Consider the following 27,456-nt stretch of genomic DNA (forward strand, 5'->3'; position numbering starts at 1 on the left):
GTAGCTCAGTGGTGGAGCACTTGCCTACATGTGTGAGGCACTGGGTTCGATTCTCAGCACCACATACAAATAAATAAAGTTCTATCAACAGCTAAAAAAAATATTTAAAAAAAGAAGAGTATTGAAAGAGTATTTGTTAAGCCTTTGTGAGTTCCTTTCAAGCTTTCTGAAAAAGATAGGGCATATATATACATTTTGTAACTATTGTGAAAATCCAAGTAGACTTTCCCTTGTTCAAATAGTAGTTGAAAATCATCAGCCTGACCAACCTTTATTGCTCCTTCTATAACCTAAAAACACAGTGTAACAATATTAATAAGGGCACTAAAACCTGGCATAACCTGATATCACTGTGTAGGACTAGAAAATATTTGTTAAATGAATCACTTCACTGTTTTCTTTCGTCTTCTTCTATTCTTTCTTTTATAGCTACTCTTTCCCAACCACCTCTTATTTTCTCAGCCACCTTTTCTCCTTTCATTCTTCTCTTGCTTCCTAAATTTTCACCTTTCTTGTCTTCTTTCAAGACTGCCTGACCAATCTCTTTTTCTCAATCTTCTTAACTGTAAATAAATATACATTTCACCATTCCTCCTCAAACCCACTCAAATTCTTAGGCTCTTCACTTCCTTAAAATAAATCTGATTTCAGAATCAACCAACCACAGAGTATAAAAAATATTTAATCTGGAAATACAATTGACCTGAGGCCAATTAACCATTAACATAGAATTATTATATTCCGTGACTATGCCTAAACTAAAGACCATTCAAAATATAGGAGAAAACTCAGTTTATGTCTATATGCAGATAATATCAGTGAAACTGGTCTCTTTAGCCCTTGAGCAAAGAAAATTATTTATACAGGAGAGAAATGCTGGAGAAAGTACACACTAGTTGAAATATGATCCTTGCATTGGCAGCCATTAAAACACCAAGAACTAGTTAGAAATGAAAAACTGCCTACACCACATTAAATCCACTAAATAAGAATCTACATTTTTAATAAAATCCTAGTAGGATTCACATGAAAATTAAAGTTTTTTGTTTGTTTGGTTTGGAACCACAGATTGAAACAGGGGCACTTTACTACTGAGCCACATCTCCAGGCCATACCTCCCACCCCTGCTTTTTAAAACAGGGTCTCACTAAATTACTTAGGGACTCACTAAGAGGCTGGCTTTGAACTTGTGATCCTCCTGCCTCAGCTTACCAGGTCGCTGGGATTATAGGCATATGCCACCACACTCAGGCTGAATATTAAAATTAAAAGCATCATTCTAACCAGAATTCTTATGTACTGGGAATGAATTGTATGTGTGCCAAGATATTGATCCTCTTAACCTCAAGGTACTGGGCATAGGTTTATGAAACAGAGATGACAGTACCTATCTTAAAGGTTGTTCTCAAAACCTAATGAGATCTTCAAATACACCATGTCTGAAATATGTCAATGCTTGGCAAATGTTAGCCAATTTTATTAAATGTTCATATCCTTTTTTTCTCATTTGCCCTTTCTTTATGATATGCCACCAAATAAGACATATGTAAGAAACACAGAGAAGGGAAGCTAATCACCTATTCTGTCTATATTAAGCCACCTTTTAAAAATAAGTATATTAGAAAAATGGAAGCTGGATGTAGGGATGCTCAGCTGTAATTCCACCAACTGGGGAGTCAGGGGGGGTTTACACTTGGGCAACTTAGAAAGACCCTATCTCAAAACAAAAAATATGAAGGATTGGGCTTGTAGCTCAGTGCAAGAGCCCGTTCAATCCCAGTACAACACACACACACACACACACACACATATAAATAGGAAAATTTTGTTCAGAGGATGCAGTTCAGTGGTAGAATGCTTGCTTAGCATGCATGAGATCCTGTGTTCTACCCCCAGCACTGAAAGTAAAGAAAATTGGAAAGTTCTGAGTTACTAATGTTTCTTCCTCCACTTGATTCTATTCCTCTCAAGGGCAGGGGTTAAATTAATATTTCTTTTAAACACCTCTATCACCTAAAGAATCCATTTTCTTTTGGCCATCCAAAAGAAAATAAAAGCTAAGCCATAGAATTAACATTACTCAAAGATAATACAAACAAATCATGTCAAAAATCTCAGAAATGATCATCATTTCTTAATTCATGCATGCATTCAATTCATTCAATAAATAAAGCTACAGGAATAGATTAACCCTAAACTGACATTTTAACCTATAATTGTCAAACATATTTGGTAAGTTTCTAATTATTAAGAATAAAAGAGGAGGGCTGGGGTTGTAGCTCAGTAGTAGAGTGCTTGCCTAGCATGTGTGTGGCACCAGGTTTGATCCTCAGCACCACATAAAAATAAATTTAAAAAAAAAAGGGTATTGTGTCCATATACAACTAAAAAAAAATTTAAAAAGAGGGAAGTTACAAATCCTTATCTAAAACTATGAAACATAAACACCCAAAATCAAAGTTCTAGCCAATTTATGCAAGATGTAAGGAATAAATAGTTATACTTAACACAATACTGAGGCACTTGGCAAGGGCTCCATCAACATTCCCAGGAAACTAATGTAAGACAGAAGTATAATTCAAATAGTGACTACAAACCTCTTTGTCTATGGCAGTGGTGTGCAACTGGGCCTCTGCGAGTTCACAGTCAAGAGCTCTTTGTAGACTGTATATGACATGGTCATAAGAATGGTGTTCATCATTAAAAAGGACACAATAGTATCTTTCATTTTTCTCCCTTTTAATTAAAAAGACACATTTAGATACTGCAACAAGTAAAAGAAAAAGATAAAAATAGACAAAAATAATATATGACATCTATACTAAAGCAGCATATAGATTCATACCTGTGGGAAAATAATACTATAATAGTGATACAGGAAATGGTGATTTTTTTTTTAAAGTACTGGGGACTGAACCCAGGGGCACTTTACCACTGAGTTACATCCCCAGCCCTCTTTACTTTATTTTGAGACAGGGTCTCATAAGGTTGTCCAGGCTGGTCTCAAAACTTTGATTCTCTTGCCTCAGCCTTCCAAGACACTGAGATTACAAGTATGTGTCACTTTGCCCAGCAGGAAAGGATCTTAAGTTGAATAGTAAAATGGAATTTTAAAAAATCCTAGCCAGTCATGAGGCACATGCCTATAGTCCCAGTTCCTTGTGAGAATAAGGTGGAAGGATGACTTGAGCCTATGAGTTCAGCACCATCCGGGTAAGCTACTGAGGCCCAATCTCAAAACAAACTAACTAACTAATAATAGTATTTCCTCCAGTTTTTCTTTTCTTTTCTTTTTTAGGTGTAGATGGACACAACACAGTGCCTTTATTTTTATGTGGTGCTGAGGATCAAACCCGGGTCCCGCCCGTGCTAGGCGAGTGCTCTACCGCTGAGCCACAATCCCAGCCCCTCCTCCAATTTTTCTTACTTCTAGAAATTTTATTTTAGAGCTACTACGCCTTATATACCACTCTCTGTTTACCTTGCATTCTGATAAAGAGGGATACTTTTTCAAGCTCCAGTTTAGAAGTTTCAAGCAGGTAACAATATATGATCAGATTTTATTAAAATTTAATTTTTCCTGAATTTTATTATATTTATTTTATGTATAACTTTTATTTAAGTGAACTGACATTATAATACATTTAGAGATATTTTGGTAAAGATGTATAAAGTGCTAGCACTCCCATTTTCGTTGTAGTACCTCAAACATGTCATATACTCTCTTAATCTTGCTGAAATGACAGTGCCTTGTCCATCTCTAAGAAAAGGATAATATTTATATTCAAAAGTCACATGAGGATATCATAAAAAATATAAAACAGCTAGGTAAAGTGCTACATGCCTGTGTTCCCAGCAACTTGGGAATCTGAGACAAAAGAGTATCAAATTGCCCAGCCTGGGCAACTTAGTGAGGCCCTGAAAACTTAGCAAAATTCTGTCTCAGAATAAAAAAATAAAAAGAGTTGGCAATGTAGCCAGTGGTAAAGTGCCCCACAGGTTCAATCCCCAATACCAAGGGAAAATAAAAAGAGAGAGAGAGAGAGAGAGGGAGACAGAGAGAAAGAAAGAAAGAAAATTCTGTGTTGCTTTTTTAAAAATCTAAAGACATTGGGCTGGGGTTGTGGCTCAGCAATAAAGTGCTAGCCTAGCATGTGAGAGGCCCTGGGTTCGTTCCTCAAAACCACATAAAAATAAATAAAAATAAAGGTATTGTGTTCAACTACAACTAAAAAATAAATATATTTTTTTAAAAATCTAAAGATGCCAACTCTAGTAATGGATAAAGAAGAAAAGTTATACAGGCTGAGGATGTTGCTCAGTCATAGAATGTGTACTTAGGAGGTTCTGAGTTCAATTCTCAGCTGCTATGGGCTACAGATGTTATGATTTTAAAGAATTTATAATATGCTTTTATAATATACTCAATTGATCTTTATAACTCTTAAGAAGCAGACTGTCTCAGCCCTCTTACACGTAGTATAGGAAACAGAGACTCAAACAAATTAGGACATTCATGGTCACAATGTCAATAAGCAGTGGCATATGTCAATAAGTAGTACTAGAACTCAGATCTGTGAATCCAGAGACCAGTGCTACCTATTACAAAATAATATTCAAGCAACTCTTCCATTTTGGGTAGGCAGATGGCTTCAATTATGTTTACTGACACAAAGTTTCTTAAAAGGTTTAATTGACTTTATCACCTATTTGAAATTAAAAATTGTGGATATAATTTCTCCAAGAAGTTTATAGACCAACAAGAGTAAAAACAATATATGAACTAATATTCTTAATTCTCTCTCCTGAACAAAATAAACAAAAAGCCCTAGTAAACTCAAAGATCAACTAAATTTAGATTTGTGCTATGATTTTGTGAAATTCTGAATATTACACAGGTAGAAAAATTCCCACAAGGCTCAATTATATCTTCCTTTTTTCATTTTTAAGTTAAGAGCAGCTCTTACTATAACCAAAGACATGGTTGTTAGAAATTGCTGAGATTTAGCTAAAAAAATAGTTAATTCCCTACAACTGCAATAATTCTAGTATACCATTACCAGAGCACAGGGAAGGATCTACTTCCTCACCCTCACCATCAAACCTTTCTTTCTTTCTTTTTTTTTTTTTAAGAGAGAGAGAGAGAATTTTTAATAATTTTTTTTTTAGTTTTCGGCGGACACAACATCTTTATCTGTATGTGGTGCTGAGGATCGAACCCAGGCCGCACGCATGCCAGGCGAGCACACTACCGCTTGAGCCACATCCCCAGCCCCAAACCTTTCTTGATTAGAAAAAAAAGCTAAAGATCGGGGCTAATGAGAGAAATATTGTTCCAACATTCCTATTTGTTCACAAACCTTTTGGGAAACCTAGTTGTTGGTCCAGGTCAGAATCAAACAATTTACTTACTGGGATCTGTGGCTAAACTTAGAACAAAACTATCAAAATACTGGCTTACCTATAAATGCAAAGCCCCTAACAGACTCCTCTTTAACTTCTGTATGGTGTCTACCAAAACATCTCATGTAAAGAAACATTTTGAAAATATTTCCAAGAGTTAATCACTATATATTTTTCATAATGATATTAAGAAGCAAATAACCAGGCTGGGGTTGTGGCTTAGCGGTAGAGCACTCACCTAGTGCATGTGAGGCCCTGGGTTTGATCCTCAGCACCACATAAAAATAAATAAATAAAGGTATTGTGTCCAACTACAACTAAAAAGTAAATATTAAAAAAGAAAGAGGGCTGGGGTTTTGTCTCAGTGGTAGAGCGGTTGCCTCGTATGTATGAAGCACTGGGTTCGATTCTCAGCACCACATACAAATAAATGAATAAAATAAAGGTCTATCAACAATTTAAAAAAAAAAAGAAGCAAATAACCAAAAAAATTGCTGTTCAATACTTATTTGCGGGCTGGGGTTGTGGCTCAAAGGTAGAGCGCTCGCCTAGCAAGTGCAAGGCCCTGGGTTCAATCCTTAGCACCACATAAAATAAATACAATAAAGATATTTTGTCCAACTACAACTAAAAAATAAACAAAGGTCTTTAAAAAAAACAAACACTTATTTGCAATATAGACAATCATCACTAAACTTTTCCCTTTTAACAATTTTCCCTACCTTATCTGCAATTCAGGAGGCAGTTCTTTTTCCTCTTCCCATATAGTCATTTCTACAATGTATTTTATCACCAAAGGGAATATTTTCCTGGCTTGAACAATTACCTCTTCACTCAATGGACAACGTAAATTCTGTAAGAAAGTAGAGAAAAACATACTAAGACTGTATAAAAGTAAACATAGAGGATGATAATGTTATTTATTTAAAGCAATCACTTTTGTGAGTTTATTAACACATCTTCCAGGAAAGAGTTGCTCAGATGAGCTCAAGAAAGTTGCTATCAGTTTGGTTTACCTTCTTGTGGCCAAGTTGGTGTTACAGATCACACAAGACGCCAAGGCAGAACCATGGAACCACTTTCACCAATATTCTCCCTTATAAAAATGTTCTTCTCTGCCTGAGAAGCTTGGTTAGGAAAATTCATGTAATAACTGATTATCCCTTTTAACTCACAAGAACTGTAGTCATAATTTATTTCAACAGAATTGCACATAGCCACTTCGTAAAAAGGCAGATCAAGTATTAAAGACATTTAAAAGATAAGGAACTTCTCCTTTTTAAGGAGAAGTTCCTTCTTCCGCTGAGCCACAACCCCAGCCCGTTTATTTGCTTCTTAATATCATTATGAACAATCTTCACGTGTGAAGATGTTGTGCTGAAGATGTTGTGCTAGAGTATGTGCCTAATACAAGGAAGGCCCTGGGTTTGATCCCCAGTACTAGGAAAAAAAAAGAAAGAAAAAAAGGAGAAGAAGATAAGTAAACCAGCCAGTAACTTTATGACTGTGCTCAGATGAAGTATCTTAACCACAGAAAGTAGTCATATCACAGAAACAAAAAGTAGAAAGTTGATTGCCAAGGGCTGGGAAGAGGGGGAATTAGTGTGTAATGGGTACAGAGTTTCAGTATTGAAAGATAAAAGAGTTCTTGAGATCTATTGCACAACAATGTAAATATAATTAATACTACTGAACTGTATTCTTAAGAATGGTTAAAATGGCAAATTTAATGAGATTTTTATAATTTAAAAAAAGATAAGGTCAAAGAGCCTATAAAGAGGAGGAAAATTAAAACCTGGGTCTTTTAACTTCCACAGAACATTAATAAAAGGTGCAATGCTATGTTCATTACAGAACATTAATAAAAGGTGTTCTCCACAACATCTTCAGCCCAGTTCCTTATCTTTTAAATGTCTTTAATACTTGATCTGCCTTTTTACGAAGTGGCTATGTGCAAATCTGTTGAAATAGTGCATGTGAATGCTCTATGTCATAAGCCATTATAGAATGCAAATCAAAGCCATAATGAGCTACCACTTCACCCCTAGTTGGGTGGCTATAATCAAAAAGGCCGAAAATATAAGTGTTAGTCATGCTGTGGCAAAACTGGAACTCTTATATACTACTGGTGGACATAAAAAAGCCTGCAGCCACTGTGGAAAATAGTCTGGCAGTTTATCAAAATGTTAAGTATAGTTACCATGACACAGAAATTCTACTTTCAGTATATAACTAAGAGAAATGAAAATATATGTTCACACATTTATATACAAATTTTCATAGCATCATAATTCATAATAGCACAAAAGTAGAAACATCCTAAACGTTCATCAAGTAATGATAAATAAAATGTGGTGTGTATCTATGCAACAGAATACATGGCTGTAAGAGAGAATGCCACCACATGGATCTTTTTTTTTTATATTTATTTTTTAGTTTTAGGTGGATACAATATATTTTATTTTTACGTGGTGCTGAGAATCGAACCCAGTGCCTCACACATGCTAGGCGGGCGCGCTACCACTTGAGCCACATCCCCAGCCCCAACATGGACGAATCTTGAAAACATTATGCTAAGTAAAAGAAACCAATCACAGGGCTGGGGTTGTGGCTCAGCGCTAGAGTGCTTGCCTGGCACGTATGAAGCACTGGGTTAGATCCTCAGTATCACATATAAATAAATAAATATTGTGTCTATCCACAACTTAAAAAAAAGAAAAAGAATTAGTTGTTAAAAAAAAGAAAGAAAGCAAGAAACCAGTCACAAATGACTATATATTTCATGATTGTATTTTCATAAAATGTCCACAAGAGGCAAATCTATAGAATCAGAAAGTAAATTAGTTGTTGTCTAAGGATGGGAGTAGGGAGAAACGGATAGCGACATTTTAATGGGTAGTAGTAGTTCTTCTTGGGTGATGAAAATGTTCTACAATTATCGTGAGGATTACAAAACTGTGAATATACTAAAAACACCACTGAATTATATTCTTTTAAATAAATGAATTTTTATATGTAAGCAATTTACATCTCACTAAGCTGTTTTAAAAGTGGAATAAGTAAGAAAAATATGTATAGTAGCTCTTTCAGCATATGAAAAATGAAATAAAACAAAATAAAAAATAAAACTGATTCAGTATAAGGCTTTTAATAAATTTTAATCGAATTCCTATAGACTGTATCATCACAAACCACTAACCTACTCATTTACACTTTAATACCGTCTCTTTAACAGGTCATCTTCTCTCTAGATATTTTGTTCAGAAGCCTTTGTTGAAGAGAGATAAAAAGAATGCCAAAGGTACTAGGTTTATTACTGGTCCATTTCATTTCTGTTTCTTTTTTCCACTCAGCATTTCCTTGTAATTCTTCATGAAATTAGTTCAAGATGAAGAGTTAAAAGAAACTATTCACTGTTTCCATATTGTATCAGAAGCTTTGAGTTCTTTGGAAGAGATCTGGTGAATATGTAAGAAATTTTCAAGAGGAGCATCTACACCTTAGAAAACAAGGTCAATTAGAGGGAACAGAAGAACTATAACTTAAATAAAAGTTGCCAAAATAAACAAATTAATAAGCAGAAATACACTGCAAAACTAGAGAAAAACTGCTTTTACATGGATGGGAAAGGAGTCTCTCTTCAAAAGATATTGCCAAATGCTGGGTGATTGGCTATTAGTATCAGCCAGGTCTGATTACCCTAGGTAAATTTCCATTATGTTTGGCACAATGCCGTGCATTTGGCAGCATATAGATTCCACGTTCACCAAAGCAGAAAGAAAGCAAAATGCTAAATACACAGGATTGTTTGTGTTGCCTGGGTTGATTAGTTATGTGCTACCTATAAGGTAGATATCTTTTCTCACACCTCCAGATTATGAATCAGTTCCAGTATATATCTAGACCATCTGAATCTAATTATAAATCCAAAAAAAAATCCAAGATTGGGTTAGTCTGGGACTGATTTCAGTGTTTTGTGGTCTTATGATTTCAGGAAAACCCCAAAGTGCGGTGCTGTTTTAAAAACTCAATGAGCCACTAGTATGGCAATATGTAAATCAACGGATGTGTAACTGATGTGATTCTGCAATCTGTATATGGGGTAAAAATGGGAGTTCATAACCCACTTGAATCAAAGTGTGAAATATGATATGTCAAGAACTATGTAATGTTTTGAACAACCAACAATAAAAAATTAAAAAAAAAAAAAAAACTCAATGAGCCAACTTAACTCCTAAGAATTCCTCAGCTACTTCAAGTCTAAAAGTAGACTTCCTGAAAGACCAATTACTGAATGAAGAGGATATAAGTCATGCTACAGGGCTGGAGATAACAGCTTAGTGGTAGAGCACTTGACTAGAATGCTTGAAGCCCTGAGGCCAACACAAACATACACGCACAAAATCACAGTGCAAACATGATTTAAAAAATATCAAGAGAAAGAAATTGAAACAATCAGAATTAAAAGGGCTTTTTAAACAAAACAAAAACAAGAGAATGTACTAAAAGGGTTAAGACTAGATAGAATATTTCAGGTAACAGACATCTAATGATTTTAACCAAGAACTAGGTACTTGATAAATATCTGTCAAATGAATAAATAACCATTTGGGATAAATAAGTTAAAAATAATGGAGGCAATCACAAAACAATGCTAAATGATAAATGTGATAAAATGCTAATCCAATAAGTGACTGGGTAATGTGTATGTGAGTATTCTTTGTACTATTGTCATTTTTGGAACTTTTTATAAATTTGAAATTGTTTCTAAATCCAAGCTTTAAAAAAAAAAAAAAGTACTGGGGACCAGAGTCTATAGATCTGAAATTTCAAGCCCAACTAGTTGGTTTGACCAGTTGTACAAAGTGGAGTAAATCACCATACTGAGGTTGTTTCCACATGTGTAAAATGAGACCACTAAATCCACCTCATAAAGTAATAATGAAGAAAAATAATGTATGTGAAAGGACTTTAAGTCTAAAATGTTATACAAAAAGCTGAGTAAAATTGTGCTCGCCTGTAGTCCTAGATACCAGGGGAGGCTAAGATAGAAGAATTACTTGAGACCAGGAGTTCAGGACCTATCTGGGAAATACAAGACTCCACCTCTTAAAAAAAAAAAAAAAAAGGTTATACAAATATAAAGTGTTATTAGTGCCAAAAGTACACATAATGGGAAAAGAAGTAATTATTAAAAGAATAATTTTAATGATGATGACAATATCTAAATGGGTCATTACTAAATGCCAGGCATATTCTAAGTACTTTACATGTATCATTTCATTTAAACCTTACAGCCTGTGAGGCAGATGCTAAAAGTCTGGTTCAGAGGGAGAAACTGAAGCATAAAGATTTAATAACTTTTCCACTGTCACAGAGCTAGTTGTGTGTGGTGGTTATAAACTAAACCAACCAAGGACATTTGTTTTAGAGGCCATGATGTTGTAGTCTACTCAAGGAAAGGAAACATATTTTGTTTCTCCAAATATAATTCCTTTACATTTAGAGTTGTATAAATAAAAAAATAAATACTCAGTGTAGACACACAGAAAAACCAATGTTTTCTTAACAACAGACCACTATCTTTTGTAACACGGGACCACTATCTTTTGTAACACAGCATAATATTTTTCCCAGTCTGTCATAATCTCATGATTTAGCTATTTGCTATAAAGAAGATGTAAATCATTTATGAAGTTTAAGTTATCAATCTTTTCCTTTTAATGGTTTCTGAATTTTTCAAAACTCAAAGAAAGGCCCAATCTATTTCAAAGTTATTTTTTCTAATCACCCATATTTTCTACTATTTAATACAAACTTTCTTTCTTAAAAAAAAAAAAAAAATCAATACCTGCCAGGCATGGTGATGTACACCTGTAATCCCAGAGGCTCAAGAAGCTGAAGCAGGAGGATCACAAGTTCAAAGCCAGCTTCAACAACTTAGCAAGGCCCTAACCAATCAAGTGAGACCCTGTCTCTACATAAAATACAAAAAACAGCTCGAGGTGTGGCTTGGTGGTTAAGTGGACCCTGCGTTCAATCCCTGGTAAATCATTGATGTTTGTGGAAACTATCTGATATTAAGCTTCACTTATTTTTCTTAGTAGACAGCCAATTACCCCATTCATCTGTCTTATCTTTATCCATAATACATTGATATTTCAATATTAAACATGATTTGAAACCAATAGCCCTAAAAGAAATTGAGAAAATTATCAAAGGATATATTTCTTTTTTTGTAAGGGGGCGGGTTCCAAGGATTGAACTTAGGGGCACTCAACCACTGAGCCACATCCCCAGCTCTATATTTTTGTATTTTATTTAGAGACAGGGTCTCACTGAGTTGCTTAGCACCTCGCTTTTGCTGAGGCTGACTTTGAACCACATTCAATCTTCTTAATTACCCTCCAAATCTTCAGTAAATGCTTGTTGAGACCAAGATTCACACACTAACTGTAGTTGTTATGACATCTAAATGAATCTCCCACCCCCACACCCCACAGCCTTTTGTTCTTCATGAAAGAGACCAGGCCAATTTTTCTGTAAAAGTCCTATATTCTAGATTTATCTTCCTTGTGGTATTTATATATGTTGTTCATCCATCTCCATATTTCCTATAAACTAAAAGTTAGATCTAAATGGGTTTATGAAGTTCAACATTTTTAGTAAGAATATTTCATAAGTGAACTGTTAATAATAGGACCATTCCCACCAATGCTTCCATCTATCCTAGCTTACACAACCACTATTTTATGTCCCTATTGATTTGCCTATTCTAGACATTTCATATAATTGCAATCATGTTCTAAAATAGTCTTTTATGGAAGGCTTCTTTCACTTAGCATATATTTAAGCATTAATCATTTGATGAATAACTGGATTGATTCCACACTTTGGCTATTATGAATAATACTGCTATAAACAATCATGTTCAAATATTTGTTTTAACACTTATTTTCAATTATTTTGAGTATATATCCAGGAAGGGAATTGCTGGGCTGTAAAGTAACTCTACATTTAGCCAATAACTCTACATTTGCCAGATTTTTTCCCAAAGAGGCTATATTATTATATATTTCAACTAGATTATATGAGGGTTCTAATTTTGTCACATCCTTGCAAATGCCTGCTATTATCTGCCTTTTTTTCTTTTTTCATACCAGGAATTGAACTCAGGGTATTTAACCACCCTTTTAAAAATTGTTTTATTTTGAGACAAGGTCTGGCTAAGTTGCTGAGGCTGGCTTTGAACTCGTGATCCTCCTGCCTTAGCCTTCCAAATCACTGGGATTACAGGCATGTGTCATTATACCTGGCTTATCTGCCTTTTTGATTATTGTCATCTTAGTGGTTGTAAAGAGCCAGTTCACAGGGGTTTTGATTTTTATTTCCCTGATGGTTAATGATATTCAGCATTTTTCCATGTGCTTATACACCTTCTTTGGAGAAACATTTATTCAGACCTTTAGTTCAGTTTTAAAACTAGACTTGTGTTTTTATTAAGTTTTAAGAGTTCTTCAATAAAGTCTACTTAAAAATCTCCTAGCAGTCATATGATTTACAAATATATTTCTTCGATTCTGGGGATGCCTTTTCATTTTGTTGATAGTGCTTTCTAGAGTGTGCTTTCTGTATATTATGTATAAAGAATGGTGGATTTCATTGTGGCACATGCACATGCGCGCGCGCGCGCGCACACACACACACACACACATACAATTTGATCAATTTCATTCCCCTAAACCTTCCAAGTCTCTCCTCCCCTCTCCCCTTGATGCCCTTCCTCTCCTTTAATGATCTCTCTTCTACTTCCATGACACATGTTAGAAAACACAGATACTTTTCTCTTTGAATCTGACTTATTTCACTCAAAATTATGGTCTCAGTTTTTCCTGCAAATGACACAATTTCATTCTTCTTTGTGCATATATAAATAACATTTTCTTTACCCATTCATCTTTTGTTGAACATCTAGGCTATTTCCATAATGCGGCTAATGTGAACTGTGCTGAGATAAACATGTATATAAATGTATCTCTAAAGTATGCTGAATTTAATATTGGTATTTTGGATAAATACCAAGGAGTGTCATAGCTGATAAAGTTTTACATTTTGATTAAATCTAATTTGTTTATTTATTTTTTCTTTTTCTTTACCAGTGCTAGAAATTGAATCCAGAGCGGAAACACTTTACCACTGAGCTACATTGCTCAATGTAGCATCTTATTTTCTTCTTTTTTAAAATATATTTTTAGTTTTAGATGGACACAATGCCTTTGTTTTATTTATTTTTTATGTGGTGCTAAACATCAAACCCAGTGCTTCACACACGCTAGGCTAGCACTCTACTATTCAGCTACAATTCCAGCCTCCTTATTTTATTCTTTTAACTCATGCTTTTGGTGCCATATCTATGAAATCTATTGCCAAACCTGAGGCCATGAAGATTTACCCATTTTTTCTAAGAGTTTTATAGTTTTGGCTCCTGCATTTTTTGATACACTGAGTTAATTCTTTTTTTTGGTGGGGGTACTACGGACTGAACTCAGGGGCACTCAACCTCTGAGCCACATGCCTAGCCCTATTTTGTATTTTATTTAGAGAGAGAGTCTCACTGAGGTGCTTAGCATCTCGCCATTGCTAAGGCTGGCTTTGAACTCGCGATTCTCCTGTCTCAGCCTCCCAAGCCACTGGAATTATAGATATGTGCCACCATGCCCAGCCACTGATTTAAGTCTTAAATATCAAAAATTACATAAACATGTGAGCTGGAGGTTCAACTTCATTCTTTTACATATGGATATCCAGCTGTCCCAGCACTGATGAAAAGCCTATTCTTTTCTCACTGAATGATCTTTATATCCTTGTTGAAAATCAGTTGTTCACAGACATGTGGGTTTATTTCTGGACTCTCAATTGTACTCCACTGACCAAGGGCTATCATTCTGCCAGTACCATACCATCTTGACTACTGTTGCTTCATGGTAAGTTTCACAATAGGGAAGTGTGAGCCTCTTCAATTCTTTCTTCTTTTTCAAGGCTGCTTTAGCTATTCTGGGTCCCTTGCAATTAAATATGAATTTTAGAGTCAGGTTATTCATTCCTATTTAAAAATTTTCTTTTTTTTTTTTTTTTTGCTTGTTTTTAAACTCCTAACTGGGATTGTCAATTGAGAAAGTACTGGAATCTTAACAATATTGTCATCTGAACCAGAAATAAGGGATTTTTTTTCCATTTATTTGGATCTTCAATAATTTGTTTCAATAAATGCTTGAAAATTACAGAGTACAAATTCTGAACATCTTTTGTTAATCCATTCCTAAATATTTTATACTCTTTGAAACTATAATAAATGGAATTCATCTTATTAATTTCATCTCTGAACTGTAACTATTCATTATTAATGTAGATCAATACAAGAGATTTTTTAGAATTATCATGTAACCTACAAACTTGCTGAACTTTTAAAAAGTTCTAATACTTTTTTTTTAATTCCTGAGGATTTCAAAATACACAAAATAATGTCATCTGCAAATAAAATTAGTTTTACTTCTTCCTTCCCAATCTGGAAGCCTTTTACTACATTTTCTTACCTAAATGCTCTTAATCAACCAATACTTTATTTTACATCACATGAGGAGGCTTATGATACCATTTCACCCTTATTAGTCATGATATTAACACTGATGCTTGATTTGAGATGATAACAGTATTATACCTCCATTGTAAAGTTTCATTTTCCCCTCTTAACCACCAGCAAATAGTCTATGACTAGCAAATAATTTTGAACCATGTTATTATCATTCCTCATCAACCTAACTCTTAGTGGTTTTAGCATACATCAAAGATCTTTATCTCAAACCAAATATTTCCTTAAGGTTTACAAAATGCTTATTTTCCTAATTCCATTGCCCTTCTCTATTAGCGTGAATTCTTCTAGAAACAAGAACTTTTCCTAATGAACTATGGATACCTGATTACTATAAAATACAATTCCTACAGAAAAGGTAGAAAAAATGTTTATTTCATTCCCTTAAATCACCTCAATTTTTACAGTAGGGAACACTGTAAAAATACTTACTGCCATGGTGAAAAACAGGTTTTACTTAATTTCATTTAAGTTTCATTAGGATATCTACTTATTCTGTGTTATTACAGTGGATATTATTATTAATTATTTTGATAGCCCAATTATCCAACTAAGATCAATGGGAGCCTTTTGGAGCTTGGTCCCTGGTTCTTTGGTCGCAAACTCACACACATTTACATTACCCAAACCTGGAAGCAGGTATTATAAATCTTATTTATTTTAGTGGGAAATGGTATATAAGAGAACATTTGAAGTCAGACATTATGAGACATGACTAATCCAAGCTACTCAGGAGGCTGAGCCAGGAAGACAGCCAAGTTTGAGGCCAGCATGGGCAACTTACAAATACTCAGTCTCAAAATAAAATTTAGAAAGGGTTGGGAGTATAGCTTATTGGTAGGGTGTAGCTTATTGCCAAGCATGAACAAGGATCTGCTGGAATTCCTAGTACCACAGTGGAAAAAAAAGGAGATAAATCAACAGCAGGGTCCTAGAAGTATTCACTGCTACAGGGGTATCTAGAATTCAAAAAGCACAAAAGCTATTCTTTGATATTTTAAAAGGGTTTGTCTGCAAAACTATGTGAATATGGCATTTTGGGGGAAGCACTTTTTCGTGACAATTTTCTGAAAATTTTTAGTGATTACTGACGAAATTTACTCTCTGTCTTTGAATACATTAAGGTACTTTATACTGTCTGATGAAACAAATAATTCTCAAATGAATTAGAACAGGGTTATTCTAAGAGTCTTTTATAATCCTTTAAATTTTTCTGTATTTATGGTCCTATCGTTATTTACCCCATCACATTTCTAAGTGTTTATACCTATCTTGTTGTTTCTTGACTAGGATGAATCTATTTGACCTTTTTGGCTTTTCTTCCTTTCAGAAAAGCAGCTATTGCTAGGCATCGTGGTGCATGCCTTAATCCCAGTGGCTCCTGAGGCTAAAATAGAAGGCTTGTGAATTCAAAGCCAGCCTCAGCAACTTAGTGAGACCCTAAGCTTTAGCAAGATCCTATCTCAAAATAAAATATAAAAAGGGCTACAGAGGTAGTTTAGTGGTAAAGTGCCCTTGGGTTCAATCCCCAGTACCAAAAAGAGAAGAAAAGCAGTTATTGAATTTATATCAATTCAACTGTTTTCCACTGTATTACACTCTGTTGTTATCTATTAATAATTACATCATTTTGTTCTTTTAGACTTATACATTACTTACTCTTACTTACAGAGTTAATTGCTTAAAAAGTATTATAAACTTAATTTTTCATTGCAAATCCATTCCTACTTTGTTATCAATTATCAAGTCTTCAAATTCTCAAGTGAGAAATAAAAAAAAAAAACCTCTTTACAAATTAAAAATAATAACAAAAAGACTGGAATTCTAAATGGAATTCAGTTTAACCCATATATGTCACATTTATTCTCATCTAATTTTTTTTTTAATATTTATTTATTTATTTTTTAGTTTTCGGCGGACACAACATCTTTGTTTGTATGTGGTGCTGAGGATCGAACCCGGGCCGCACGCGTGCCAGGCAAGCACGCTACCGCTTGAGCCACATCCCCAGCCCGCATCTAATTTCAACAAGTTTAAAATGGTTAGCAATTTCTTAAAAGTAATAATCTTACCTCTTTGGTAGTACCTGCTCTTCCAGGTTCATGATTTATACAAAAAGGGCCAGTTTTCCATGCCTCAGTGTCTCCACAGTCACAAAACCCTCCTCCAGTAGAAGTGTGCATCTGACAAATGAAATGAGTTTGTTTTGACATATCACAAAGCAAGAAAGAACAAAAGATTACTCAACTAATAAAGTCTCACAAATACTTCATCCTTAATTGTCTTTAATGTAATAGAAAATTAATAACAAAACTCACTGTAAATATTTGTTACCCAAAATAGAAACAAACCAAAAAAAAAAAAAAAAAAATCCTAAATACTTCTTCGCAACAAAATGAATCTTCAAAATTGTATGTTTTTGAAATGTAACTCAATTTTAAAATAATACTTGTTTAAATTTTGAACTGACGGATAACAGACTGAAAAGTGTGCAAAAAAACTACAATACCTATATTGCTTTATTAATTAGATTTTTTAATTAAACAGACTCTTAAATCAATGGTACATATATAGTAGTTAAGAAATATATATAGTATCTTCATTGACATTGATGTTCCACACAACTAAAACTTACTCATGACTTTTTTCCTTTTAGTGTATGTACATACATGTGTACACACACACAAACTCAGGTAGAGGATAATGGCAACAACCTAATTTTTAACCTTCCTCAAAACCTTCCTCTCCAAAACATAAAATAAGGCATAAAATTGTATATTTTACAAACTTTCCAGAATTACTAGGATCAAAGACCTATGACTTTCATATAGTTTCAACAGTTTTCATTGCCTATCACTTCAAGACTGTAGGTACAGACAACCAGAAAGGGTAGCTTAAGATACTACATGAAAAAGAGCAGAGAGGTGCAGAAGGCAAACATAATATAGACAAAATGTCTCCCCAAAGACAAAGCCAAGCACTAAGGGATGAAAACTGAACAAAGGTTCATTGATTCACTGGGAAAATGAGCAGAAAGATGTTGCAGTGAAGGAAAAAGAAAATAAGAATTAAAGATCCTACAGAAACAGAAATAAGACATGCCAAAATTTTTTCTCACATCATTACCACCACCGTCATATATTAAAAAAATTAGACAGAAGGCAAAAATGACAGAAGAGAGTACTTATTACTCCTGTACACAAAAATGAAAAAGAATATACAAGCACTGCAAAAAATAAATTAAAAAGCAAAAAGTGCAAATGAGAGTCAAAACTCAACAAAGCTGAAGAACACTGTAACACAATGCTCCAAAAGGAATTACATTATCTCCAAAAGTATTTGAGGGAGCTGGGATTGTAGCTCAGTGGTAGAGTGCTTGCCTGGCACATGTGAGGCACCACTGGGTTCAATCCTCAGCACCACAAAAAAAAAATAGATAACAAAATAAAAGATACTGTGGTCATCTACAACTAAAAGTATTTTTTTAATGTTTATTTTTTAGCTTTAGGTGGACACAATATCTTTATTTTACATTTATGTGGTGCTGAGGATTGAACCCAGTGTCTCGTGCATGCTAGGCAAGCGCTCTACCACTGAGCCACAACCCTAGCCCCTAAAAGTATTTTTTAACAAAGTATTTGGGGATATGAAAACCTTCATTAATTGAACTAAAATACCTTCAATGAGAAATACAGAGGGTTGGGGTAGAGCTTAGCATGCATGAGGCCCTTGTTTCCATCCTTGGAATGAAAGAAAGGAAAGAAAAGAGAAAAAAGGGAAGGATGGAGGAAGAAAGAAGAAGATGCAAACTAAAATTATTATTTCTAGTCAAGCTATAAAAATACATTTTGGACATATCAAAACTTAGGGAACAGCTGGGTGTGGTGACTCACACCTGTAATCCCAGCAAACTCAGTGGGGCCCTAAAGACTTAGCGAGACCCTGTCCCAAAATAAAACATAAAAAAGGGGTGGGAATGTGGCTCAGTGGTTAAGCAACTCTGGGTTCAATCCCTGGTATCAAAATAAATAAATTAGGGAGCACTATACACATGTGCCCTTCCTAAGGCGTCTAAAAATTGAGTGAAGATCTGCAAACTCCTGAGCTGCTAGGATTACAGGTGTAAGCAACCACACCCAGCTGTTCCCTAAGTTTTGATATGTCCAGAATGTATTTTTATAGCTTGACTAGAAATAATACTTTTAGTTTGCATTTCTATATTTTAGGAGCTGCCATAGATAAATGGATGGGTGTGGTTATATTCCAATAAAATTTCATTTATGGGCACTGAATTTGGCGGTGGCAGGGGTGCTGGGGATCAAACTCAAGGCTTTACATATGTTAAGCATGTGCTACAAGAGGTAAGTTATATACTTAACTCCTGAAAATTTAATTTCATATAATTTCTATAAATCATGAACTAACTATTCCTTTTATTTTTTCCCTAACCATGTGAAAATACTGAAACATTGCTTGAAGTCCATATAAAATAGTAAGCCATATTTGACTCACAAGCTGCAGTTTACTGACCCCTGTACCAAAGGATGAGCTTCATTAACCATGTAATTGAGGAAACAGAAAAATGATGGCAAACATTTTATATATTTAATAGTAGAGTTAAGAACAATCAAAGGTGGAGAGATGGATAAAATAATGTAAACATTACATGATCTCAGAAAGATGCAACAACAACAACAACAAAAAAGCGAGAGAAGAGAAAGCAAAGTAACAGAACATGACTGATTACAAGCAATAGGAAGAGTCAAAGAACACAGACTAGATAAAAGGATCAGTAAGGGGAAAAAGAGACTAGATGACAAAATTATTACTACTGGGATAACCAACAGAACAAAAGTAACAAGAAATTAAGATATAAAAATGAATTTGTTGGGCTGGGGATGTGGCTCAAGTGGTAGCGCGCTCGCCTGGCATGCGTGCAGCCCGGGTTCGATCCTCAGCACTACATACAAACAAAGATGTTGTGTCTGCCGAGAACTAAAAAATAAATATTAAAATTCTCTCTCTCTCTCTCTCTCTAAAAAAAAAAAATGAATTTGTTCCTTTTTCTTTTTATAGTTCTGGGGATTGAACTCAGAGCCTTCTGCATGCAAAGTAAGTACTCTACCACAGAGCCATATGTCCAGCCCTTTTGAGTTTTTTGTTTTTGTTTTATTGTTTTTGAGACAAGGTTTCACTAAGTGGCCCAGACTAGCCTTGAATTTGTAATCCTCCTGTTTCGGCTTCCCAAGTAGCTGGTATTATAGGATTATACCACTCAGTAATTTTTCTTCTTCCATATATAGAGTACACTGCTGGAACCCCACTGTTAGTAAAAATGTAGCTGTTTGTCAGCATAATTTTGAGAAAGTGAATGCCAAAGAAGCAAGTCACAAAATCTAGAAGCATGAAAAAATTTGGCAAATTTAATAACATACAAATTTAAAATGTCAATTACATAAATGATAGCATAAACCGCATCAACAGGACAGAAAAAAAGTTTAAGAAAGTCAAACATCCACTTATGATTCAGCAATCACACTCTTAGGTCCAAAATGAAATGAGAACATAAACTTACATAAAAACTTTTACTTGAATACAATTTGTTAGGATGGCCTTAGGCCTGAGCCTAAGCAACTCCATTTTAAAAACTCCAGTTTAACCTGCAGTCTCATTAGGCACACCTACAGATCCCTCCAGTATGGCCTAAAACAAGTTACTTCCCCTCACCCTGATAAAGAGAGTGAAGCTCCTGGCAGGGTGGAGACCACCAGACAAGATGTTTCTGACCCCAGGTAAATAATGTCACTGAGAAATCGGTAGTAGCTGATAAGGATTGAAAGGGGGAGTCAAAAGCCCCCAAATTTAATATAAATGATACAGCAAATGAACAGAGATTCAGCCAGCAGAAACAAGGATGCACTCGAGCTGGAGAGCCTGAGGAGGACCTGTCATTCCATCACTTGTCATCCTTCCTGAGCCTCTTGGTGATCCTCACCACTCTCAAACTCTACTGTCTCATCTGGACCTTGGGAGAGCTACAACTCCTCCCTACGACCCCCTCCCTCAACTGGTAGTCCATTGCCCGCCAGGAAAAGCCTGCCTTGGTTCCAGACCTGGTCACCGCCGTCTGAATGAGTGTGCATCTGCTGGACTTAAAGCCTATGGCTTGGGCTGGGGATGTGGCTCAAGCGGTAGCGCGCTTGCCTGGCATGCGTGCGGGCCCAGGTTCGATCCTCAGCACCACATACAAAGATGTCGTGTCTGCTGAAAACTAGAAATAAATATTAAAAATTCTCTCTCTCTCTCTCTTAAAAAAAAAAAAAAAGCCTATGGCTTAAGACTTTTGAATTTAGCATGTAGAGGAAATGTCAGTCATTAGCCTATCATGATTAAGTGTGTTTTGCAGTGCTTAGTATTAATCTAGAATTGTTTGCTATGAATTAATTAATCTAGAATTGTCTGCTGTGAATTGATTATGTCTATTGCAGTGCCTAGCATTAAAGATTGTCGTTTCCTTGATTAAGGACCTATAGAGTGAAACTGTATTGAGTAATTTGAGTGAATAAAGCATTGAAAGGGGCAGAGGCGCATGGACATTCTTTATTTCTCCCCTCGACTGCATTTGTCACAATTTTGCCCCCTCGCAACAACAATAAAATAAATAATAAATAATAGTAAAATAAAACAGCTTTATTCAAAAGCTGGAAACAACCCAAATATCTATCAACTCATGAATGAATAAACAAACTGAGGCACATGCATATAAGGGCATATTACTCAGCACTCAAAATGAACAAACTGCCAATACACAAGTGGATTTCCAAGGCATCATAACAAGTAAAAGAAGTGAAAGAAGCCAGACAGGCAAACTATATAATATATGGTTTCATTTACATAATATTCTGAAAAAGCATAACTACAGGGACAGTAAATAAATCAGTGGTTGCCAAGAGCTAGAGGAAAAGGGGACTAATTACAAAGGGGCACCAGAGGACTTTTTAGATGATAAAAATATTTCTGGCTTGGCTGTGGTGCTGTTTATATAACTATATCAAATCTCATGAAACTATGTACTTAGAAGGATAGATTTTATTGTATGTAATTTAAACCTCAATAAATCTGTAAAAATAGGAATTTTAAAAAGAAGGAAGGGGAAATAGGAATAGGAAAGACAGTAGAATGAATTGGACATAACTTTCTTATGCTCATATATGAATATACAGTATAACTCCACATTATGTACAACCACAAGAATGGGATTCTAATTAGAATAAGTTATACTTCATGTAGGTATTATATGTCAAAATACACTCTGCTGTCAAGTTATCAAAAAGAATAAAATAAAAAATAAAAATAAAAAAGACAAGCATACTAGGAGGAGGCATTTATAAAATGTATGTAATAAGAATAAAACAATAGAAAAATGAGTAAAGAAAAGAAATAATCAACACAGAAGAGAAATTAATCACACAATTAAATTGTGAAAACATGTTAACAAAAAATGTAAATTAGGATAAGATTATTTGACTAACAGGTTAGCAAAAATTAAGACTGATTAAATAAAAGTTTGGGAACAGGTATAAGAACATTCCCATAAATTTTTTTTTTTTTTTTTTTTTTTGGCAGTACTAGGGATTGAACCCAATGCCTTGAGCATGCTAGGCAAGCATTCTACCACTAAAATATATCCTCAGCCCATTTTTTTTTTGAGATAGGGTCTCATTAAATTTCCCAGAACAGCCTCAAACTTATGATCCTCCTGTCTCAGCCTCCTGAGTAGCTGGGATTATAAGCATGCACCACCATGCCCAGCTTCCCATATCCTTTTTTTTTTTTTTTTAATTTGTTTTAGTTGTCAATTGACCTTTATTTTTTAATATATCTATATGCGATGCTGAGAATCAAACCTGGCTAAATAAAATGTGGTGTATACATATAATGGAGTATTATTAAGCCTTAAAAAGGAAGAAAATTCTGATATATTCTATGGCATGGATGAACAACTCCAGCCCCTAAAGCTTCATTTCTTATTCTCAAAGTTGTTATGTACTCTTTTGCCACTGAAGGTTTTTCTTTGTCCTTTGTTCAGATAATAAATGATCTGTAGTATCCCCTGGCCATTATTCTCCTTTTTATTTGTCACAAAAAGACAAATACTGTTTGACTCTATTTATATGAGGTACTTAAATTAGTCATATTCATAGAGACAAAAAATCTGGTGGCTGCCATAATCTAGAGGAAGCAAAGAATGAGGAATTAATTCTGTTTTACAAAGTGATAAGAGTTATGAATATGGATGGTGGTAAATGGTTGCAAATTATGAATATATTCAACACCACTGAACTGTACACTTAAAATGGTTAAGATGATAAATTCTATATGTATTTTACAGTAAGAAAAACTGGAAAAAATATTTTAAAATTTTAAAATAAACATATTTTTCACCCCAGAAAATATACCTCTAAGTATCTAGTCTTGGGCACTCTTTAACATTTGTTTATATAAAAACAAAGGCATATGTATTTATTCAAAGTAACACTCATATGCTCAAGTAAAAGAGGTAACAATTTAGATGCCTACAAAAAGAAAAGGGATTAAATATATGTTATATTCACCCAAGGAATTTATATAGCAATTAAATAAGCCAAGACTTATTATCTGTATCACCACAGAATGATCCCTATGATATATACTAAGTTAAAAAGAGATTGCAAAACAGAATATACAGTATAGCACTGTCATCACCACACACACAAATACAGCAACTAAACATAAGATCTGTCAGAGTATGGCACAGTGATACATGTCTATAATTCTAGCTACGTATATAATTCCAACTACTCAGGAGAATGAGGCAGGAAGATGAGGTCAGTGTAAGAAATTTAGCAAGACCTGTCTAAAAAAAAAAACTTGTCAGTATATATACTAAATTGTTAACAATGTGTTCTCTGGGGAGGAAAATACCACAAGGCAAAAGGACTACTGTAATTTTTTATTTATATTCTTCTGAATTATTTGAATTATTTAAAATGTAGCTTTTAATGTATTGCCTTAGTAAATAATTTTTAATTAATTAATTTATTTTGCAGTATTGGGGACCAAACCCAGGGTTTTATGCATGGCAATCAAGTGTTCTACCACTGAGCTACATCTCCAGCCCAAGAAATAAATTTTGAATCCTCTTTTATTTCAAAGACAATATAAGAATATATATTATCATCACATATGATAGGACTACAGAATGTACAAAGCATGCTAATACTAAAATAGTTATTTTTATAATCTTAGCCGTCAGCTTTGCCTATGATATAGACCTTTTGATCCTAACATTTCAATTCAACAAAAGTTTATCAAAAGCCTCTGTGTACTAAGTACTATAATTGACAGAAGATGTATAAAGTACACAAGACCTGAACTTTGTTGGTAAGATGTTGATGGTCAGGTGGAGATAAGGACACACAAATAAGGCAGAGGAATGCACAGGAAGAGGGAGAGAAGAAAGAAGACTGTCAGTGGGGTTTGTTTTCTTCTCCAGATATGTTCTACACGGCATTTGAATGTGTTTAATGTATTATCATATGGCTGTCAAGGTTACAAGTAGGCCTGACTTTCAGCATTACCTTCTGAGATACCAGAATCCTACTTTAGTGAACTCAGCACAATTTTGGTCCTATCTGACCAAGGTATGAGATTCTGATCTATGCTTCTTAGAATTTTATCTACTCATTACATCAAAGACATTGGTCCCATCTGCAAGGATGATGGCAAAATAAGCAGTAAAAGTCATACTATAAAACAAAGACTCTAAAGCTTTGTTTCTTTTTTTTTTTAAATGTTTATTTATTTTTTAGTTGTAGTTGCACACAATACCTTTATTTATATGTGGTGCTGAGGATTAAACCCAGGGCCTCGCACATGCTAGGCAAGCGCTCTACCACTGAGCCACACAAACTCCAGCCCCTAAAGCTTTGTTTCTTATTCTCAAAAGTTGTTATGTACTCTTTTGCCACTGAAGGTTTTTCTTTGTCCTTTGTTCAGATAATAAACGATCTTTAGTATCCCCTTGCCATTATTCTCCTTTTTACCTCTCCTTTGAAGCAATACATATCCCTTATTTCTTCCAATTTTTCTTTTTTTTGCTCTTCCCTGAAGACTTTAATTACCATTTCAGAATCCATCTTAAAATGGTTATACATTTTTCAGATTTTCTATAATGAAATGCATTTGTTTACATCAGAAAAGGCAATATATGCTCAAGTGCTAGTAAGAAAATAGATCTTGAGTCTATATTAAAGGACTACAGCTACATGGAATGAAGAATCTCCTCTTAAAGATACATATATTTTTTCCTTCACAAGCCATACTCTTTGATCCAAACTCCAATTTGCTCTTATCAATTTTCACTTGGCCACTCAGTGGGTATCTTCTTTAACATTTATGTGGCGATTTGTTGCTGCTAAAGACGTCTTGGTTTAATTATAATTCTTCTAATTTTTAATGGTTTTATTTTTTTTCTTTTATGAAGTATTTTGTTATAAAAGAATACACACAATGTAGAAGTAAGTTACAATTATAACAAAGAAGTGAATACCTGTGAACCCAGTATCCAACCTAAGAGAATATCAATATGGCTGAAGCTCGCTGTTTGATCATCCAGAGTCCCATACCCTTATTCAGCCTGGAGGTAACTACTCATCTAAATGATTAGTCATTTCCTCATTTTCCTTTAAAAATTTCACCACACCAATTTGTATGTCAGAAAGCTTCTATCAACTTATTCTCCCACCAAAAATGTTCCATTCTCTTCACAGTCTCTTTTTATGGTCAATTATTGAGCTTATAAATACATTTTATTTGTCACATAATATCCTTCCTCCCTCCCTCCCTCCCTCCCTCCCTCCCTTCCTTCCTTCCGTGCTGGGGATTTAACCCAGAGTGAGTCACATCCCCAGCCCTAACTCTTTCTCTCTAATGTTGAGACGGGGTCTCACTAAGTTGCTTAGGGCCTTGCTAACTTGCTGGAACTGGCCCCAAACTTTTGATCCTCCTGCCTCAGGCCTCCAACTCACTGGAATTATAGGTGTGCACCACTGTACCCAGCTAAGCCATCTTTCTAATGACTAAAACCCCTGCCCAAGAGCTCACTTTGGCAGCACATATACTAAAAATCCCTGCCCAAGCTGTGTAAGCAACAGGTAGAACTCTGCAAAAACCCAAAGATGGCAAAGCTAAGGGTTCTCCATAAATGCTTAGTGGTGGCAAGGTAGACTGTTAAGTTGTGTGTTCCCCAACCCCATAGTGCTAGGGTTTAAACTCAGGGCCTCATAAATTCTAGAAAAGCATTCTACCACTGAGCTACCACCAGTCCTAGAAATGGTAAGTTTTAAATAAACAAGCTTAATGAAGAAGTTCCCAAAATTAACATACAAGTTTTGACTAATCCATCAAAACAAAATCAGAAAAAGAAGGCCAATGTGGCAAATTCCTTCACAGAACCACATGTATTCAAATTAAAGGACTATTCTTTATTCTGAGATTATCCTACATTCTTGAAATTAAAATGTCTTTTTTTCTTTATAAAATGATGTCAAGGGGCTGGGATTATGGCTCAGAGGTAGAGCACTTGCCTCACATGTGTGAGGCACTGAGTTCAATTCTCAGAGTCACATATAAATAAATGAATAAAATAAAGGACCATCAACAACTTAAAAAGAAATTTTTAAATGATGCTATTTTTTCATTTGCTATTTTTCATCCTTTTCAAAAAAACTTAAAATTCAACCTAGTTATTTAAAAAGTTAAAAAACCCTATGTTTTTTCTCGAAGTTTTCTGAAAACTGTTCTGACCCATGAAATCCCCAAATCTTGGGAAGCACTGCATAGCAGTCTTTAAATAAAGACTTTATTTTTAAACAAACTCTTTGTCTTGACTCTTTAGTATCTCTTCCTCTATTTTCCCAAAGTAAAAATGAGAAGAAATTAACAATTTTTTTCCTTGTCTCTACATCAGAAATTATTTCTTGAATGCTCTAGCATAAATGGTAGAGTGCTTACCTGGAATGTACATACCCCTATGTTCAATCCCCAGCAGAGGGTGGGAATGGTCCACTATGATTAATGGAGATGATCAAAGAGTACATAAACAATGATCAACTTTGTAAATTGAACCAATCACTGCTTTGGCAAACTTGGGTAAGTATTTTAACTTCACTATACAGTACAGGCTCCTCAAAATGTTTTTCCTTGTGCATAGTAATACCTAGATCCTGTAACTATGGCTCCTCATTTCCTGAGATGAAAGTGGCAATGTTGAGGCCAGTCTGAACTCATCCCAACAAAACTTTCAAGTTTATGGAAGATATGGTCTATATAACTTCAAAATGTTATTTATGTTTACAGAGGAC

The 27,456-nt window shown here is 34.7% G+C and overlaps 1 protein-coding gene across 2 annotated transcripts in view; it reads right to left on the reverse strand.

Moving 5' to 3' along the window:
- Nucleotides 1–27,456, reverse strand: part of Ubr1 (ubiquitin protein ligase E3 component n-recognin 1) — a 143,308-nt gene that overhangs the window by 92,932 nt on the left and 22,920 nt on the right. For both annotated transcript variants that reach the window (XM_071608165.1, XM_027926017.2), the window contains exons 4-6: nucleotides 17,125–17,235; nucleotides 6,126–6,256; nucleotides 2,598–2,736 (exon numbers count right to left, since the gene is read on the reverse strand). In XM_071608165.1, coding sequence (XP_071464266.1) covers nucleotides 2,598–2,736; nucleotides 6,126–6,256; nucleotides 17,125–17,235 — 381 coding nt within the window. The remainder of the gene's footprint in view (nucleotides 1–2,597; nucleotides 2,737–6,125; nucleotides 6,257–17,124; nucleotides 17,236–27,456) is intronic.

This window comes from Marmota flaviventris, chromosome 2 (assembly GCF_047511675.1).
Source record: "Marmota flaviventris isolate mMarFla1 chromosome 2, mMarFla1.hap1, whole genome shotgun sequence".
NCBI classification, from domain to species: domain Eukaryota; kingdom Metazoa; phylum Chordata; class Mammalia; order Rodentia; family Sciuridae; genus Marmota; species Marmota flaviventris.